At 34.6% G+C, this 22131-nt stretch overlaps 1 protein-coding gene across 1 annotated transcript; it reads left to right on the top strand.

Annotated features, from left to right (window-relative positions):
* The first annotated feature begins 18592 nt into the window (after positions 1-18592).
* LOC100666705 (olfactory receptor 6C2-like) lies at positions 18593-20141 on the top strand. The gene has a single exon (XM_003405532.3). The coding sequence runs from the start codon at positions 19204-19206 to the stop codon at positions 20137-20139; it is 936 nt and encodes a 311-aa protein (XP_003405580.2). The 5' UTR covers positions 18593-19203; the 3' UTR covers positions 20140-20141.
* Positions 20142-22131: the final 1990 nt, after the last annotated feature.

Below are 22131 nucleotides of genomic sequence, written 5' to 3'. Positions count from 1 at the left end.
ATCAAAAGAAATAACCTACAAGTGACTGAAGTATCAGAACAGGGAGGGATAACAGAAAATACAGAGAGAATTGTTGAAGATTTGATGGCAGAAAACTTCCCTGATAATGTGAAAGATGAGAAGATATCTATCCAAGATGATGATCAAATTCCACATAAGGTAGATATTAAAAAAAGTCACCAAGACATATTATAATCAAACTTGTCAAAACCAAAGATAAAGAGAGAATTTTAAGAGCAGCGAGGGATAAACGAAAAGTCACCTGCAAAGGAGAGCCAATAAGAATAAACTCGGACTACTCAGCAGAAACCATGCAGACAAGAAGGCAACAGGATGACTTATTTAAAAAAAACTGAAGGAAAAAAATTGCCAGCCAGGAATCATATATCCAGCAAAACTGTCTCTTATATGAAGCTGAAATTAGGACATTTCCAGATAAACACAAATTTAGGGAATTTGTAAAAACCAAATCAAAACTAGAAGTAATACTAAAGTACTAAAGGGAGTTCTTGGATTAGAAAATCAATAACATCGGGTATCAACCCAAGACTAGAACACTGGGCAGAGCAATCAGAAGTCAACACAGACAGGGAAATCAGAAAAACAAACCAAGGTTAAAAAAAAAAAGCCCAAAACAGAGTAACAGCAATGTTTATGTAAGACAACATTAAAACAATAAAAAGGGACTAAGAGATGTAGTTATAAATCTTCCATATGGAGAAGAAGATAAGGTGATACAAAGAAATAATATTTAGGTTTAAATTTAGTAAACTAGGGGTAAATAATGTGGTAACTGCAAAGGAGACAAACTATCCTACTCATCAAAATAAAATACAAGAAAAAATAGAGACTCAGCAGAAACAAAATCAACAACAACGACTATGAGGAAAGGACAATATATGATGACAATCTACTCAGCACATAAAATTAATTGGGAAAAAGAAACTGTCAACAACACACAAAAAAAGGCATCAAATTGGTAGCACTAAATTCGTACCTATCCATAATTACACTGAAAGTAAATGGACTGAATGCACCAATAAAGAGACAGAGAGTGGCAGAATGGATTAAAAAACACAATTCGTCTATATGCTGCCTACAAGAGACACACCTTAGACTTAGAGACACAAACAAGCTAAAACTCAAAGGATGGAAAAAAATATATCAAGTAAACAACAATCAAAAAGAGCAGGAGTGGCAATATTAATTTCTGATAAAACAGACAAAGTTAAACCAATCGTAAAGGATAAGGAAGGATGATTAAAGGGACAATATACCAAGAAGATATAACCATACTAAATATTTATGCACCCAATGATAGGGCTGCAAGATATATAAAAGAAACTCTATCAGCATTGAAATTGGAGACTTCAACACACCCCTTTCAGTGAAGGACAGGATATCCAGAAAGAAGCTCAATAAAGACACGGAAGATCTAAATGCCACTGTCAACCAACTTGACCTTGTAGACATATACAAAACACTCCTCCCAACAGCAACCAAGTCTACTTTCTTTTCTAGTGCACCTGAAACATTCTCTAAAATAGACCACATATTAGGTCATAAAGCAAGCCTTAGCAGAATCCAAAACATTGAAATATTACAAAGTATCTTCTCTGACCATAAGGCCATGAAAGTGGAAATCAATAACAAGAAAAGCAGGGAAAAGAAGTCAAACACTTGGAAACTGAACAATACCCTGCTCAAAAAAGACTGGATTATAGAAGACATTAAGGATGGAATAAACAAATTCATAGAATCCAATGAGAATGAAAACACTTCCTATTAGAATCTTTGGGACACAGCAAAAGCGGTTCTCAGAGGCCAATTTATATCAATAAATGCACACATACAAAAGAAAGGGCCAAAATCAAAGAATTATCCTTACAACTTGAACAAATAGAAAGACAGCAACAAAGGAAACACTCAGACAGCAGAAGAAAACAAATAATAAAAATTAGAGCAGAACTAAATGAAATAGAAAACAGAAAAACAATCAAAAGAATTAACAAGGCCAAAAGCTGGTTTTTGAATGAAAAATCAACAAAATTGATAAACCACTGGCTAAAATGTCAAAAGAAAAACAGGAGAGGAAGCAAATAAGCCAAATAAGAAATGAGGGCGATATTACAACAGACCCAACTGAAATTAAAAGAATCATATCAGATTACTATGAAAAATTGTACTCTAACAAATTTGAAAACCTAGAAGAAACGGATGATTTCCTAGAAACACACTACCTACTTAAACTAAAACAAACAGTGGTAGAACAACTAAATAGACCCAAAAGAAAAGAAGAGATTGAAAGATAATCAAAAAACTCCCAACAACAACAACAACAAAGCCCTGGCCCCAACGGCTTCACTGCAGAATTCTATCAAACTTTCAGAGAAGAGTTAACACCACTACTACTAAAGGTATTTCAGAGCATAGAAAAGGATGGAATACTACCGAACTCATTCTATGAAGCCACCATATCCCTGATACCAAAACCAGGTGAAGACAACAGCAAAAAAGAAAATTACAGACCTATATCCCTCATGAACATAGATGCAAAAATCCTCAACAAAATTCTAGCCAATAGAATTCAACAACATAACAAAAAAATAATTCACCAAGACCAAGTGAGATTTCATACCAGGTATGCAGGGATCATTCAACATTAGCAAAATAATTAATGTAATCAATTTTTTTAAAATTTTTATATCATATAAATAAAACGAAAGACAGGAATCACATGATTTTATCAATTGATGCAGAAAAGGCATTTGGCAAAATTCAGCACCCATTCATGATTAAAAACTCTCAGCAAAATAGGAATAGAAGGAAAATTCCTCAACATAATAAAGGGCATTTATACAAAGCCAACAGGCAACATCATTCTAAATGTAGAGAGCCTGAAAGCATTCCCTTGAGATCCGGAACCAGATAAGGATGCCCTTTATCACCGCTCTCATTCAACATTGTGCTGGAGGTCCTATTCAGAGAAATCAGGCTAGATAAAGATATAAAGGGCATCCAGATTGGCAAGGAAGAAGTAAAATTATCTGTATTTGCAGAGGACATGATCTTACACACAGAAAACCCTAAGGAAACCTCAGGAAAACTACTGAAACTAATAGGAGAGTTCAGCAGAGTATAGGGATACAAGGTAAACATACAAAAATCAGTTGGATTCCTCTACGCCAACAAAAAGAACATTGAAGAGGAAATCACCAAATCAATACCATTTACAGTAGCCCCCAAGAAGATAAAATACTTAGGAATAAATCTTACCAGAGATGTAAAAGACATACAAAGAAAACTACAAAACACTTCTGTAAGAAACCAAAAGAGACCTACACAATTGGAAAAACATATTTTGCTCACAGATAGGAAGACTTAACATAAAAATGTCTATTCTACCAAAAATGATCTATAGATTTAATGCAATTCCAATCCAAATACGAACGACATTCTTTAATGAGATGATAAAACAAATCACCAACTTCATATGGAAGGGAAAGAGGCCCTGGATAAGTAAAGCTTTACTGAAAAAGAAGAACAAAGTGCGAGACCTTACTCTACCTGATTTTAGAACCTATTATACCGCCACAGCAGTCAAAACAGCCTGGTACTGGTACAACAACAGATACATACACCGATGGAACAGAATTGAGATTCCAGATGTAAATCCATCCACATATGAGCAGTTGATATTTGACAAAGGCCCCAAAACAGTTAAATGGGGAACAGTCTTTTTAACAAATGAGGCTGGCATAACTCGATATCCATCTGCAAAAAAATGAAACAAGACCCATACCTCACTCCATGCACAAAAATGAGCTCAAAATGGATCAAAGACCTAAATATAAAATCTAAAACAATAAAGATCATGGAAGAAAAAATAAGGACAATGTTAGGAGCCCTAATACACAGCATAAGCAGTATACAAAACATTATTAACGATACAGAAGAAAAACTAGATAACTGGGAGCTCCTAAAAATAAAACACCTATGTTCATCCAAAGACTTCACCAAAAGAGTAAAAGATTACCTACAGACTGGGAAAAGGTTTTTAGCTATGACATTTGCAATCAGCGGCTGATCTCTAAAATCTACATGATACTGCAAAAACTCAACTTCAAGAAGAGAAATAACCCAATTAAAGAATGTGCAAAAAATATGAACAGACACTTCACTAAAGAAGACTTACGGGTAGCTAAGAGATACATGAGGAAATGCTCACAATAACTAGCCATTAGAGAAATGCAAATAAAAACTGCAATGAGATTTCATCTCACTCCAACAAGGCTGGCATTAATACAAAAAACACAAAACAACAAATACTGGAGAGCCTGTGGAGAGATTGGAACACTTATAAACTGCTGGTGGGAATGTCAAATGGTACAAACACTTTGAAAATTGATTTGGCACTTCCTTAAAAAGCTAGAAATAGAACTACCATATAACCCAGCAATCCCACTCCTTGTAATATATCCTAGAGAAATAAGAGCCTTTACATGAAGAGATGTATGCACACCCATGTTTATTGCAGCACTGTTTACAGTAGCAAAAGGATGGAACCAACCAAGGTGCCCATCAAGGATGAATGGATAGATTACTGTATATTCACACAGTTGAATACTACCCATCGATAATGAACAGTGATGAATCTGTGAAACATTTCATAACATGGCGGAATCTGGAAGGCATTAGGGTGAGTGAAATTAGTTGCAAAAAGACAAATATTGTATAAGACCACTATTATAAGAACTAGAGAAACAGTTTAAACAGAGAAGAAAATATTCTTTGATGGTTACAAGAAGGGGGAGGGAGGGAGGGTGGGAGAGGGCTACTCACTAATTAGATAGTAAATAAGAACTACTTTAAGCGAAGGGAGAGACAACACACAATATAGGTGAGGTCAGCACAACTGGACTAAACCAAATGCAAAAAGTTTCCTGAATAATCTGAATGCTATGAAGGCCAGCGCAGCAGGGGCGGGGGTTTGGGGACCATGGTTTCAGGGGACATCTAAGTCAATTGGCATGATAAAATCTATTAAGAAAACATTCTGAATCCCACTTTGAAGCGTGGTGTCTGGGGTCTTAAATGCTAACAAGCAGCCATCTAAGATGCATCAGTTGGTCTCAACCCATCTGGATCAAAGGAGAATGAAGAACACCAAAGACACAAGGTAATTACGAGCCCAAGAGACAGAAAGGGCCACAGGAACCAGAGCATATATCAGCCTGAGACCAGGAGAGCTAGATGGTGCCTGGCTACAACCGATGACTGCCCTAACAGGGAGCACAACAGAGAACCCCTGAGAGAGAAGGAGAACAGTGGGATGCAGACCCCAAATTCTCGTAAAGAGACCGGATCAAGGAACTGATTGAGACTGGAAGGACCGTGGTGATCATGGCCCCCAGATCTTCTGTTGGGCCAGGACAGGAAACATTCCCAAAGCCAACTCTGCAGACAGGGATTGGACTGGACAATGGGTTGGAGAGGCATGCTGGTGAGGAGTGAGCTTCTTGGATCAGGTGGACACTTGAGACTATGTCGGCATCTCTTCCCTGGAGGGAAGATGAGAAGGTAGAGGGGGTTAGAAGCTGGCGAAATGGACATGAAAAGAGAGAGTGGAGGGAGGGAGCAGGCTGTCTTATTAGGGGTAGAGCAACTGGGGGTATGTAGCAAGGTGTATATGGGTTTTTGTGTGAGAGACTGACTTGATTTGTAAACTTTCACTTAAAGCACAATAAAAATTAAAAAAATGTATAGATAAAAAACCCATTACTCTAGTCTGGAAACTGTAGGGTAAAATTCATTGTTCTTTTCAAATATGTATAGTAATGATACCCAAACACATGAAATAAGAGTAATTTTTTTTTTATGTAAGGACTCTAATAAGATGAATAATGGCATAACAAAAAATATGAATAGTTTAGAAAGAAAATAATAGTACTTTCCCTATTGAGAAATCAGAAAATTAGGGAAACCTGAAATATTGCTATTACAAACATATGGCAATGCTGAATTAAATTTAATGAAATATTCCTTTGAGTCTATAGCCGAAAGCATTGCAAAGTTGTAAATTGATGGTGTCGTAAATAAAGACGCAATTTTTAAATACAGAGCAACAACCTGTAAATTGACTGGCAGCTGCTCAAGCGATCATAGGCTGGAGAGTGAGAGTGGGGTGGGGAGAGGATTGCATTGTGGATCCCAGAGATTTAGGATTAAAGTCTCAGGGCCAGTGTGGTGAGAGCACTTGGAAAGACTCAATAACAAAGTCAAAACTGTCAAATTTTGGCTTTCCTAATGGGTAAACCCAGGCTCATTTTCACAGAAAGATTAAATGTTTATTTCTGAAAAATATTGTCTGCTGCTAAGGCTATGTATCATGGGAAAAAATATTCTCAAGTGTATTCATCACAAGTTAAACTTTTGTGGTCCATATTTTCTCATACTAATCTAAATTATCAGTTATAAAAAATTGAAAATCCACAAAAATATAATTCATTGGAAATTAAGGTATTCACTTCTAATTAACTAATTACTATCCAGAATCTAATGAAATGCAGACACTGTGTTATGAATTATTTGGAACATTGAAAAAGCTATACTCAGAAGGATTTCTGTTGTCATAAATACATTCATTATTTACAAAAATTATAAACTAGAGCAAAACAGAAGAACTTATTCCAATAAATGTGAAAGAAAGTAAAAAATAGAACTGGGAACTGTAACTTACTGAACATAGAAAATTAAATCACTTAAATAAGTTAAACAAATTCAAAAGCCATTCTCTGAAAAGTCCAACAGAGTAGATAAGCCCCATCCCAATGAATGTGAATGAATAAAAAAGCAGATGAAAATATTCGCTATTTCATTGGAAGATCTTGGAAATGAAACAAGATGAGAAGAAAAAATGATCAATATAAATATGGGAACTAACACATGAGATTATTGCATTTAAGTGATTATAGTCTTATTTTATTCACATTTTATTTCTTTAAAGTGGAGATGTGTCACCATAGAATAGAATCTGACATAGTTCAGAGTTTAATTGGCAATATTTTCTTTCAGTTAGTAGTACATAAAATGGTAGCATGTCTTACAATTGATGGTGCCTTAAAATTGGTTGTGACATATCCTTTTCCCGTTGAAGTCATTCTTACATATACAGAAAACTCAAGAAACTCCAATAGGAAGCTGGTAGAGTTCATAGGAGAATTTGGTACTCTGGCTGAACAAATGGAAAATGTTTTTAAAAATAATAGACTCTGTATAATACCAATAAGCATCTAGAAATCAATGAGCAAATATTATTTCTATCATAAATATTATAAACATTTAATTGCCAAGAGAATAAATTAAACATAAAAGACACAGAACACATATTAAAAACTATAAAATCTTTTAAGAAAAAAAAATAATTTAAACAGAAGGATGGCAATCAATATTCTTAATTTATAATATAAGCATTTTTTTATGCTTGTGTAAATGTATATATGTATTATAGAAATGTTTATTCTCTTATTCATTTATTAAAGTTCTATTCTTTTATTTGTATTCACCAAGATGTAAGATATTGAAGGAAGACAGGTTTTAATTTGGGTTTTCCGCAGCAGAAATAAATGTTCCAATCAGAGAGAAAAAATGGTGGAATGAGACAAAAAATATCAAAACAAAACATTGATCATATTGTCCTATTTGTACATATGGGCTTGGGTATATATAGTTGGGTGAGAACACACATTTTTTTTAGATGGATTTCCACCTACTGAATGATTCTTGTTGTTATGTACTGTCATGTTGGTTCCAACTCATAGGGATCCCGTGTAAGACAGAAGAAAATGTTGCCTGGTCCTGCGCCACCCTCACAAGCATTGCTATGTTTGAGTCCATTGTGGAATGTCAAATATCTGTTGCCAAGTTAAAAAAAAAAATTAGTTTCCGGATATTTTCTTAATGGTGATACTAATTCAGTTACAATAAACGAAAAGTGCAAAAAGAAAAACCTCTATGAATGCTTGTATGAGCAGGGACACTGGTGTAATAATATCCATACCAGTCTGTTAATATTGACTACATCACTCGAAGATTCGAAGAGATAAGATTTGAGTTTTGATCTATTGAATTATCTCACTCACTACAATAGAAAAAAAAAATTCAAACTTTTTTTTCGAAAATATTTTAGTCTGTTTTTGGTGAAAATTTACACAGCAAGTTAGGTTTTCACTGGACAATTAACATACAAAATGCTTATTGACATTAGTTATGCTTTTCAGTGTGTCAACATTCTCTTTAGCTGTATTCTGTTTTTTTTTTTTTTTCCAGTACTGTAGTTTCCCTGCCCCTTTGACTTCTCATCTTTGTTTTGGAGTAAGTGTTTACCTTTTGGTCTCATACAGATGTTTTTTTTAGCAGAGTGCCATTCTTATGGGAATATCCTTTATTTTGTGGGTCACTGTTCTTTTACTAAAAGATGATCTCTGGGGATATTTTAGGTTCAAGATTTAAAAAGTATCCCAGGACAATAGTCTCAGGGAGTCCTCTGGTCTCAACTGGCCCAGCTATTCTGGGATTTTTTAAGGAATTGAATTTTGTTCTACATTTTTCTCTCCATCTATCTGGAACCATCTATTGTGACCCTGGTCAGAATGGTCCATTGTGGTAGCTAGGCATCATCTTGTTCTTCTGGTCTCAGGGAAGATATGGCCGTGGCTCATGTAGGGTATCATCCTTATAGACTTGTTTCTTCTCTTAGCGTTTTGTTACCTTCTTACTCTTTTCATCTTGGTTAGTAGAGACCAATAGTTTTATCTTAGATAGCCACTCACAAGCTTTTAAGACCCAAGGTGCTACTCACTTTACTAAGACGCAGAACATGAACTTTGTAAATTATCTTTTGCCATTTTAGACCTCACACATCCAGAACCATAAAAAAATTAATTGATTTGAGGTAATTTGTCACAGAAGCAATAGGAAATTAATACATTTCCAGTTCCTAGACTAAAACTAGCCATTTTTCCAAAAGACATGGTTACTTTTAGTTGGAAATAGCATTTGAAAGCCACAATATGGACACTAGGAGTGCTTGCTGATATTTGGTTAGCCATTATTTCTAGGCCCTTTCAGTGAATAAAGCTAGAGTATGTGATTTTTATTATATTTATGTGATTTTTATTATATTAATATGTGAAATTACAGTGATATTTTCAATTCAAACTCATGATTTCAGGAACTTCCCTTAATTTATTTTACTAAAAGATTTAATTAATAATAAATTAATAATTTATCTATCTCCTTCTTCTTGGATTAATGTTCAAAGGGTTATATTGCTAGCTGCATATCCCAAGAAATAGAAATGATTATTGGAATTGACCACCAATAACTACTACTTCCAGGAGCCCTGGGGGTATAGTGGTTAAAGTATTTGGCTACTAACTGAAAAGTCAGTGGTTCAAACACACAGGTTGATCCATAGAAGAAAGAAGTGGCAATCTGCTTCCATAAAGATTACAGCCTTGGAAGCTCTATGAAACAGTTCTATTCTGTCCTATAGAGCCACTGTAAGTAGGAATCAACTCAAAAGCAATGGGTTTGGTTTTTGGTGTAACTAACGCTTCCAGGTGGTACACAATGGATAAAGGCAGGAATTTGGTGAATTAAAACTGGGAGGGGTAACTCTTTCCCCTCCCCAACTCACAAAGCATAGGAATGTTAAGCTCAAGCAACATAGCTTTCTTTATAGAGAACATTAAGACACAAAAAATCTACGTATAAAATTCAAATGTATTTGTATATTCTGGCAACAATAAACCAGAAATTGAGAAATAAAAAGTAGCAATAAAAATAAGAAACATTTAGGACTAAATTGAGAAAAGATGTGAAAGAGCTGGACACAAAACTGAAAATTTAACAGAGAAAAATTTAAAAAGAGTCATATAAATGGAGATACATCAACTTTCATGGATATAAAGATGAAATATTGTTAAAAGTTCAATGCTTTCCAAATCAATCTATCGATTCAATGTAATACTAATCAAAATCCAAACAGGAATTTTTTTTTGTAGAAATCAAGAAGCTAAATACATAATTCATACAAACCCGCTAAAAAAACCCCACTGCGGTCACGTCGATTCTGACTCATAGCGACCCTATAGGACACAGCAGAACTGCCCCTTAGAAATGTAAAATATCCCGAATAACCAAATTAACTTTGAAAAAGAACAAAGTTGTAGGACCTCCATTATCTGATATTAACACTATAAAGCTACAAAAATCATGAGCGTGATATTGGTATAAAGGTAGACAAATAAATCAATAAAAAAAATTAAGATTCCGGGAAAAAAAAAAAAAAAAAAAACCTGCATTTATGGTCAACTGGTTTTCTATAGAGGAAAAAACAATTTGTTGGAAAAATGATAGTCTTTTCAACAAATGATGCTGAAAGAATTGGACATTCATATACATTTAAAGTAAACTTCAATTCATACCTAGTACTCTTTACAAAAATTAACTCGAAACAAATCACAGACCTAAATATAAAACCTAAAGTGTAAATCTTGTAGAAGAAAATATAAGAGGCTGTCGTTGTTGGGGTTAGGCAAAAATTTCTTAGATACAACTAAAAGCATGATCCATTAATAAATTTAGGGAAATGCAATTCATCAAATTTAAGAGCTCTTGTTCTTAAAAAGACAGTATTAAGGGAATAAGATATGCCACAAACTGGGAGGAAATATTTGTAAATCATCTGTCTGATAAAGGCCTTGCACCCAGAATGTATTTACAAAAAAAAAAAAAACTCTTAAAACAATAATAAGAAAACACACAACTCAATGAACAAAAAGGCAAAGGATTTGAACAGATACTTCACCAAAGGAGATGTGCAGACAGCAAATAAACTCATTAAAGGATTCCCAAAATCATTAGCTGTTGGAGCCCTGGTGGTGCAGTGGTTAAGAGCTAAGGCAAGCTATGGCTGCTAACCAAGATGTTGGCAGCACAAATCCATTAGCTATTAGATATGAAAATTAAAATCGCAATACCACTACATACCTACCAGAATGTCTGCAAGTTAAAGACAGATCGCTTCAAAAAAGTGGAACAATTAGAACACTTTTACACTGCTCATAGAAATGTAAAATCATAAATCATTTTAGAAAACTGGCAGTTTCTTAAAAAGTTAAATATATGATCCAGCCATTCCAGAGCTATGCATTTACCCAGTAGAAGTGAAATGATATGTTCTTACATAGACTAATGCATGGATGTTTATAACAGTTTTATAAGTAACGGCCTAAAAAATTGAACAGTCAAATATCTATCAACAGGAACTAGGTAAAAAAAAATTGTTGGATCTGCACAATGGGTTTTTTTTGTCAGAAAGAAAAATGAATTATAACCACATGCAATAACAGATGAACATCAAAAAGTACACTAAGAAAACTAGCCAAAAAAATGAATACATACTGTATGATTCCATTTATATAAAATTCTAGAAAACACATACTCAGCTATAGTGACAGAAAACAGATCAGTCATTGGCTGAATGGCAGCAGTAGGCAGATGGACAATGGACAAGAAAAGGAATTAAAAAAGGAACACAAGAAAACATTTGGAAATGGTACATATATTCATTATGGTGACTGTGGTATACTTTCTAGGAGTATGAATGTCAAAACTTATCAAACTATACACTTCAAATATATGCAGTTTATTGACTGCCAATTATATCTCAATAATGCTATTAAAAATTAAAGAGAAAAAAAATGATAGATTTGATGGTATAAAACCATGAACCATATGCCAAAAATGAGCACTGACATTTTTAAAGACTTAGAATCTTAAAACATGTATTTAACATATTTAAAAGAACAAAATATGAATAGATTTGAAAATAAAAATGATATTCACTAATTAATTAATACTAATAGGAAATGTTTGACGTAAACTAATCTTGTGTCTTTTATGAGATTCTGCAAAATTTATAAATATGAAACAAAATTTTGACCAAGAAATTTCACTTCTATCAATTATTCTCACATATATACGAAAATAATACTAGTGAGATGCTTTAGTTAGAATGGTTGGTAACTACAAAAGATGAAAAAATTACAAATTTAATGCAGGCATTTGTTAAATAAAAGGTAAAATAATCAGACAACTTTATTAATATTTAAACAATAGAAAAATTTTAAACGACATTATGTGAAAAATTAAGCTGTATGTAAGTATATAAGAGCATATTTTTGTATCCAATTAAAAAATATAGTTGTAAATGTTTATGTATTTATGAAGAATAGCTATAATATGTTGTCATTGTTGTTATTGTTGTTAGGTGCCCTCGAGTCCATTCTGACTCGTAGCAACCTCATGTACAACAGAACAAAATACTGCCAGCTCCTGCGCCATCCTCAAAATCGTTGTTATGCTTGAGCAAACCGTTGCAGTCATAGTGTCAGTCCATCTCTTTGAGGGTCTTCCTGTTTTATACTGGCCGTATACTTTACCAAGCACAATGTCCTTCTCCAGGAACTGATCCTTCCTAACAACACGTCCAAAGTATGTGAGGTGGAGCCTCCCTCTCATTATTTCTTAGGAGTATTCTCGCTTTACTTCTTCCAAGACATATTTGTTAGTTCTTTTGGCAGGCCATGGTATATTCAATATTCTTCACCAACACGGTAATTCAAAGGCATCAATTCTTCAGTCTTCTTTATTCATTATCCAGCTTTCACATGCATATGAAGCGATTGAAAACATCATGGCTTGGGTCAGGTGCACCTTAGCCCTTAAAGTGACATCTTTGCTTTTTAACACTTTATGAAGATCTTTTCCAGCAGCTTTTGCAATGCAACGTGTCCTTTGATTTCTTGACTGCTGCTTCCATGGGTGTTGATTGTGGATCCAAGTAAAACGAAATCCTTGAAAATTTCAATCTATTCTACAAACAGAGATGTTGCTTATTTGTTCAGTTGTGAGGATTTTTGATCTCTTTATGTTGAGGTGTAATCCATACAGAAAGCTGTAGTCTGATCTTCATCAGTAAGTGCTTCAAGTCCTCTTCACTTTCAGCAACAAGGTTGTGTCATTTGCATAACACAGGTTGTTAATAGTCTTCCTCCAACCCTGATGCCATGTTTTTCTTCGTATAGTCCAGCGTCTCAGATTATTTGTTCAGCATACAGATTGAATAGGTATGGTGAAAGGATACAACCCTGAAGCACACCGTTCCTGACTTTAAACTACACCATATGCCCTTGCTCTATCTGAACAACTGCCTTTTGATCTGTGTACAGGTTCCTTACGAGTACAATTAAGTGTTCCGGAATTCCCATTCTTGCAATGTTATCAATAATTTGTTAATGATACCTTTGTTGAATACCTTTGCATAGTCAATAAGACACAGGTAAAGATCTTTCTGGTATTCTTCTCTTTCCGCCTAGGTCCATCTGACATCGGCAATGATATCCCTTGCTCCATGACCTCTTCTGAATCCGGCTTGATTTTCTGGCAGTTCCTTTTCCATATACTCCTGTAAACGCTTTTGAATGATCTTCAGCAAAACCTTATTTTATTTAGTTTTTTCTTTTTATAAACTATATTATGCCAACTGAGCTCGATGTTCCCTGAGACTATGGTCCCCACAGCCCTCAGACCAGTAATCTGGTCCCTCAGGAAGTTTAGATGTGCCTATGGAGTTTTCATACCTTGCCTTCAATAAGTTGTGCTGGCTTCCCCAGTGTTGTGTACTGTCTTACCCTTCACCAAAGTTACCACTTGGCTATTGTCTATTTAGTGTTTTTCCCTTCCTCCCCTCCCCTCCCTTGTAAACATAAAGATTGTTTCTTTTTGTGTGTAAACCTTTCCATGAATTTTTATAGTAGTGGTCTCATATAATATTTGTCCTTTTGTGGTTGACTTATCTCATTCAGCATAATGCCCTCCAGATTCATCCATGTTGTGAGATGCTTCACAGATTCATCATTTTTCTTTATCATTGTGTCTAGTCCATTGTGTGTACGTACTATCGTCTGTTTATTCATTCATTTGTTGATGGGCATCAAGGTCGTTTGCATCTTTTTGCTGCTACGAACAATGCTGCAATGAACATGAGTGTGCATATGTCTATTCATGTGATGGCTCTTTTTTCTGTAGAATATATTCCAAGGAGTGGGATTGCTGGATCATATGGTATGTCTATTTCCAGCTTTCTAAGGTAGTACCATATCATCTTCAAAAATGGTTGTACCATTTTGCATTTCCACCAGCAGTGCATAACAGTTCCAGTCTCCCCACATCCTCTCCAACATTTGTTATTTTCGTTTTTTTTGATTTGTGCCAGTAATGTCAGGGTGAGATGTTATCTCAGTGTGGTTTTGTTTTGCATTTCGCTAATGGCTAGTGATTATGACGATTTCCTCATGTATCTGTTAGCCACTTGAATGTCTCCTTTGGTGAAGCATCTGTTCAAACCCTTTGCTCATTTTTTATTTGGCTTATTTTTTTTTTCAGCAAAATTTTACTTGCATGTGATATTAATGATATTGTTAGATAACTTTCACATTCTGTTGGATCATCTTTCTTTGGAATGGGTACAAATATGGATCTTTTCCTGTCGGTTGGCCAGGCAGCTGTCTTCCAGATTCTTGGCATAGACAAGTAAGCAGTTCCAGCCCTTCATCCTTTTGTTGAAACATCTCAATTTGTATTCTATCAGTTCCTGGAGGCTTGTTTTTTGCCAATGCTTTAGTGCAGCTTGGACCTCTTCCATTAGTACCTTTGGTTCTTGATCACATGCTATCACTAGAAATGTTTGAATGTCAACAGATTCTTTTTGGAACAGTGACTGTGTATTCCTTCCATCTTCTTCTGACGCTTCCTGCATCATTTAGTGTTTTCCCTGTACGATCCTTCAGTACTACAACTTGAGACTTGAATTTGATGATCTCTTGCACTGACCTTGCTCTGACCGATGATATTGAGCTTTTCCATCATCTCTTTCCACAGAGACAATCAATTTGATTCCTGTATATTCCATCTGGTGAAGTCCATGTGTATAGTTACCATGTATGTTGTTGAAACAAGGTATTTGCAATGAAGAAGTTGTTGGCCTTGTAAAATTCTATCATGTGATCTCCAGCGTTGTTTTTATCACCAAGGCCATATTTTCCAACTACCAACCCTTCTTTGTTTCCAACTTTCGTGTTCCAATGGCCAGTAATTAATGCATCTGGGTTGCATATTTGATCAATTTCAGAACTGCAGAAGTTGGTAAAAGTCTTCAATTTCTTCCTCTTTGGCCTTAGTTGTTGGTGAGTATTTGAATAATAGTCATATTAACTGGTCTTCTTTGTAGGCATATGGATATTATCCTATAATTGTCAGCAGTGTACTTCAGGATAGGCCTTGAAATGTTCTTTTGGGCGATTAACAGGTTACCATTCCTCTTCAATTTGTCATTCCTGGCATAGCAGACCATATGATTGTCTGATTCAAAATGGCCAATACTAGTCTATTTCAGCTCACTAATGCTTATGATATCGATGTTTATGCATTCCATTTCATTTTTGACAATTTCCAATTTTCCTAGGTTCATGCTTCATACATTCCACTTTCAGATTATTAATGAATGTTTGCAGCTATTTCTTCTCATTTTGAGCCATGCCACATCAGCAAATGAAGATCCTGATAGCTTGACTCCCTTCAAATCATTAAGGTCGACTCCATTTTAAGGAGACAACTTTTCCCCAGTTGTCTTTTAAGTATCTTCCAATCTGAGGGGCTCTTCTTCCAGCACTGTATCAGACAGTCTTCCACTGATATTCATATGGTTTTCACTGGATAATGTTTTTTTTTTTTTTTTTTTCTAAAAGTAGACAACCAGGCCCTTCTTCCTAGTCTTTCATAGTCTGGAAGCTGAGCTGAAACCTCTCCACCATGGGTGACCCTGCTAGTATTTTGTTATTGATGGCATAGCTTCCTACATCACAGCAATACCTGAGCCCCCACAGCTCAATAAACTGACAGAAGTGTGAGGGAGCTATAATAGAATGGTGTATTTGAATAAATAAAAACTTGGAAAGGTAAGGTATATAATGTATTAATGCCCATGGAAGCATCCTCAGGGAATCAAAGGACATACCCCATTGAGCAAATCTGCTGCAAAAGACCTCTTTAAAGTGATAAAAAGCAAAGATATCACTTTGAGGACTAAGGTACACCTAACCCAAGCCATGATATTTTCAATCGTCTCATATGCATGTGAAAGCTAGACGATGAATTGAGAAGACCAAAGAAGAATTGATGTCTTTGAATTATGGTGTTGGCAAAGAATATTGAATATACCATGGGCTTCCAGAAGAAAAAAACAATTTTGTCTTGGAAGAAATACAGCAAGAGTACTTCTTGGAATCGAGGATGGAAAGACTTTGTCCTATGTACTTTGGACATGCTACCAGGAGGGACCAGGTCCTAAAGAAAGATATCGTGCTTGGTAAAGGAGAGTGCCAATAAAAAAGAGTAACATCCTCAAAGAGATGGATTGACACAATGGCTGCAACAATGGGCTCAAACCTAACAACAATTGTGAGGAGGGCACAGGACCAGAGAGTGTTTCATTCTGTTGTACATAAGGTCACTATGAGTTGGAATTGACTTGAGGACACCTAACAACAACAATTTGAAGAAATAAAAACGTGGAAAGATAAGGTCTATAATGTAAGCAGAAGCCTTATATAATTGCATAAACTTTTCCTTTTGCTTATCTGATTAAAATTGTCCAATGATAATAAAGGATTAATCTAATAAAGGATTCTATTCATATAATAAAGAATGTAAAATATCCCAAATGCCTTAGTAAATGTAAGGTTTTTTTGTTTTTTTAATTAACTATGTAATTTAAATAATATACTTATCCTCGTACCATATTTCTGGTACTGCTGTATTATCCTCCTATCTCCAAGGACACAGTCCTCCTGAAGCCTGTGATACTTGTTTTTTTTGCCAAATTTTATTTTCCAGAAAATTCATTAATGACTCTTCCATGTAGGCCACCAGGGACCCTTTCTTTTTTTCACTTTATGGCATGTTCAACAATTAAAAAAATAAAAAGGTTTATGCTTTACATTGTATAATCATTTCTCACTCTCATGATGTTTTAGAGTGTCGTCTCCTCCAACAGTGGATAAAGTTCCTGACATAGTCTAGCCCTTAGAGATAATTTATTTTCTATTCAATGATGGAGATAGTAAGAATATACTGGGAGCTGATAAGAGCACTAAGTGCATTATTAGGAAGTTTGCCCAATATCTTGGGCTGGAAATTATTGGGAGTTCTATGCATTGATAGACATACCAGTGAATATAAAGATGCAAATGTCTTCATAAAAATATCACTTTCCACATTGCAGTTTTAATATTGCTATGTTTAAACAACCAAGAGAAACTCTGATTTACTAACAGAAAAGTAAGTATGATAAAGTTTGCCTTTTTGATTGTAATTTCTTCTGTAGCATCTAGGTCATATTTTTCTCTGGAAAATAAAATGAAATTCAAGGATAATTTATAATTTTTCTATGTATCCAAGGTATGAAATGTCACTTTTTAGAATGAATCTGTCTTGTATAGAAAAATGTCATGGTTTTGGAGGTTTTTATGCATAAGATACAAATAAATGCGCATCTAATTTAATATAAGAAATATCAAGGGCAACTCTGGCTATGCATTCAAGCAAAATAAAAATAGTAAAATATCTTTGTATGTATAGTAGTATATAAGCATGCTCCTGTACTCCCCCTCCCCCCAAAAAAGACTAACATATTGGCCAAAGTGGCAGCATCTCATTACAGATTCCTGTGTTCATTTTGAACATCTGATTGAAAGAGAGAATAAAAAATCAATTAGTTACACTTAGTTTCAATCTGTATATTAACTTTATTATATGGTAAGTTGTCCACTGAACAGCACCAAACAACAACAAAATAACGACATTATCTCGATGGGGGGAAAAACACATTTTAATGACTGAATGATGCTCAAATTTTAAAGGGTTGGGTAAGGTTTCACAGTAATGCACATGTTACCTGAGAAATTAGAAGATTGGAGAAAGAGGTGGACTGCAAAAAATAAAAATAACTCTTCTACGTCTCAATTTAATACAAATAGTTGATCTTTGCTAAATGAGAGGATGAATTCCATAAAACTATTCTAACTTTCAGTTAAATCATGAGCCTCGGTGAGTGAATCTTCTCCCTCTCAGGAACACTGTGTATAGGGCAAATCATCACAGCTAACTCTGCCCCTGTCTTAGTAAGGACACAGAAGTTAAGCGGTAAAGTGAAACTGCTTATAAAATAAATAAATTGGGTACACAAGAAAGAATTTTTTTTTTCTATTCATTGATATCAGAAGACTTCAAGCCTAGAGATATTGATTGTATATTGGAAATGTTTGAGTCTCTACTGGTGTAATTAATGGTTGAAGCCAAAGAAAAATCTGTAGAGCAGTTGATCACAACCTCAGAATCTAAAGGTTCTTGGCTTCTGGCTTAACTATCTTATTATTAGGCAACAGTGGCAAAAAGAGAGAAATAATTCATTTGACTGGAAGATCACGGAAGGAAGAGAAGGCCATCAGCATTTTGTCAGCAATAAATGTAATGTGCATATTCTGTAAAGGTAATGAACTTAAACAGAAAAAAAGCTGGATTGTGTTGGATGAAACCACAGGACTTAGGGTTGTTTGCATGAACAGAACACGTTTGTCCTAAAAGTAAAGTAGCAAACATAAATCTTTTTTTTTTTTGGAACGAAGACCTCAAGCTCTGTTCTGGAGACCATATAGTGAGCCCAGGTTATCTGTTATGTATTAGTATTGTTTAAAAAGCTCATAAAAGACTCAAATGTCAAGACATACATGAAAGCAATGGTAAAATTTTGTGATTTAGTTTGTGAATAGGAAACAATTCTTGATAGTCAAAGAGCACTAATTGCTACTCATAAAATTATACCTCATCAGCAATCTATTTTAGTTTCATGGGAAAATCTTAAGCAGAGGATGAAAGTAAAATGTAAAAAAAAAATAAGCACATAAAGTAATGAAGAATAAAAGGCTAAGTATGTTGAATATTTGAACAGTTAAAATAATTTATAATAAAATTTCTCTGAACAGCAGATGCAGATTAGGCAGAAGGCAGAAGTCAGTGATGAGAAACGGCACGGTAACATCATTCATTCTGCTGGGACTGACCGATGACCCTCAGCTGCAGGTTCTGATTTTTGTCTTTGTCTTTCTCACCTACATATTGAGTGTAACTGGGAACCTGACCATCATCACCCTCACCTTTGTGGATTCCCATCTGAGAACACCTATGTACTTTTTCTTAAAAAATTTTTCCTTCTTAGAGATCTCATTCACCTCTGCTTGCATCCCCAGATACCTGTATAACATAGCAACGGGTGACAAGGTCATTACCTATAATGCCTGTATGAGCCAAGTGTTTTTTACTGACATCTGTGGAGCCACAGAATTTTTCCTCCTGGCTGCCGTGTCCTATGACCGCTATGTGGCCATCTGCAAACCCTTGCATTATGTGACAATTGTGAGCAGCAGAGTCTGCAGGATTCTCATTAACTGTTCTTGGATGGCTGGTTTTTGTGTAATAGTCCCACTACTAAGCCTGTGTTTAAAGCTGGAATTTTGTGACTCTAATGTGCTTGACCATTTTGCCTGTGATGCCTTTCGTCTTGTGAAAATCTCATGCTCGGATACATGGATTATAGAACAGACAGTTATCGTCTGTGCTGTGCTGACCCTAAATATGACTCTTACTTGTGTAGTTCTGTCATACGGTAGTATCATCAGGACAATATTTAGATTCCCCTCTGTCCAACAAAGGAAAAAGGCCTTTTCAACTTGTTCTTCCCACATGATTGTGGTTTCCATCACCTATGGCACGTGCTTTTTCATCTATATGAATCCTACAGCAAAGGAAGAAGTGATTATTAATAAAGTGGTTTCACTGCTTATTTCTTCTGTTTCACCAACATTGAACCCGTTTATTTATACCCTGAGGAATAATCAAGTTAAGAAAGCTTTCAAGGACTCATTTAAAAGATTTATATCACTCTCAACTAAGTAAATTTTTTTTTTGTTAATTTTTAGGGAATGGATCAAAGGCCTCAGACATTTTCTCTTTGAAGTTTATAACCTTATTTATTTATTTAAATAATCTGTGGAGCCTTGGTGGCATAGTGGTTAAGAGCTTGGCTGCTAACCAAAAAGGTCAGTGGTTTGAATCCACCAGCCACTCCTTGGGAATCTTATGGAGAATTTCAACTATGTCCTATAGGGTCGCTATGAGTTGGAATCGAATCAATGGCCGTAGGTACAGGTATACCTTAACAACATCAATTTTCTCAGCACTTCTTTAAAATAGTTTCCATGAACCCTGGTTAAGCCTTTCTTTGTTTTCTGAAGCAATATCTGACAATGTCTTTTGCATCTCATTAGGAGAATATTTAAATAGAGTTCTCAAAAACTCGGTTTTTTTGGAATGAAATCAACTTCACAATATTAAATTTTAAGGTATAAAAAAAGCCATCACTCTAGTCTGGAAAATATAGGGTAAAATTCATTGTTTTGCTCAAATATATACAGTAATGATATCCAAACACATGAAATAAGAGTAATTTTGTGTAAAAACTCTCATAAGGATGAATAATGGCATGAGATAAAAATATGAACAACAGTTGAGAAAGAAAATAATAGTACTTTCCATATTGAGAAATTAGAGAATTAAGGAAACCTGAAATATTACTATTACAAACTTATGGCAATGCTGAATTAAATTTAATAAAATATTCTTTTGAATCTATAGCCAAAAGCATTGCAAAGTCGTAAATTGATGGTGTCAGATATAAAGATGCAATTAAAAATAGAGCAACAATCTGTAAATTGACTGGTAAATGCTCGGGCAACCACAGGCTGGAGGGTGAGAATGTGGCAGGGGAGGGGGTTGCATTGTGGATCCCAGGGATTTAGGATTAAAGTCTCAGGATCAATGTGGTGAGAGCACTTGGAATGACTCAACGGCATAAAGTCAAAACTGTCAAATTGTTGAACTCCTAGCGAAAGTTTGGATTATATCCATGCTCATTTTCACAGAAAGATTAGGCTTTTTTTTTCTGAAAAATATTGTCTGCTGCTTAACGCTATGTGTCGTGGGAAAAATATTCTCAAGTGTAGTTAATACATCAAGTGTATTAATCACAAATTAAGCTTTTGCAGTCCAAATTCTCATACTAATCTAAATTATTAGATATAAAAAATTGAAAAACCACACAAATATAATCCATTGGAAATTAAGGTATTCACTTCTAATTAACTAATTACTACCCAGAATCTAATGAAATGCAGACAAACATTACGAATATTTGGAACATTGAAAAAGCTATACTTAGAAGGATTATAAATACATTTGTTATTTACAAAAATTATAAGCTAGTCCAAAAGAGAAGAACTTATTCTAATAAATGTGAAAGAAAGTAAAAAATAAAACTGGGAACTGTAACTTGCTAAACGTAGAAAATGAAATCAGTTAAATAAGTTAAAGAAATTCAAAAGCTAGTCTCTGAAAAGTCAAACAGCATAGATAAGCCCCATCCCAATAAATGCGAATGAATAAAAAAGCAGATGAAAATATTCACTATTTCATTGGAAGATCTTGGAAATGAAACAAGATGAGAAGAAAAAATCAATATAAATATGGGAACTAACACCTGAAATTACTGCATTTAAGTGACTATAAAGTCTTATTTTATTCACATTTTACTTTTTTAAAGTGGAGATATGTCACCATAGCATAGAATCTAACTTAGTTCAGAGTTTAACCGGCAACATTTTCTTTCAGTTAGTACATAAAATGATAGCATGTCTTACAATTGATGGTGCCTTAAAATTGATTGTGACATATCCTTTTTCCCTTGAAGTCATTCTTACATATCCAGAAAACTCAAGAAACTCACGTAGGAAACTGGTAGAATTCATAGGAGAATTTGGTACTCTGGCTGAACAAATGGAAAATATTTTTAAAAATAATAGATTCTTTATAATACCAATAAAAAAAAATTTT

The sequence above is a fragment of the Loxodonta africana genome, chromosome 4, assembly GCF_030014295.1.
Source record: "Loxodonta africana isolate mLoxAfr1 chromosome 4, mLoxAfr1.hap2, whole genome shotgun sequence".
NCBI classification, from domain to species: domain Eukaryota; kingdom Metazoa; phylum Chordata; class Mammalia; order Proboscidea; family Elephantidae; genus Loxodonta; species Loxodonta africana.
The sequence above is the reverse complement of the archived record's forward strand: the minus strand, read 5'-3'. Positions and strand labels throughout refer to the sequence as shown.

What these genes read in the sequence shown, in the direction of transcription:
- LOC100666705 (XM_003405532.3), top strand. Translation starts at nt 19,204, where the DNA reads ATGAGAAACGGCACGGTAACATCATTCATTCTGCTGGGACTGACCGAT.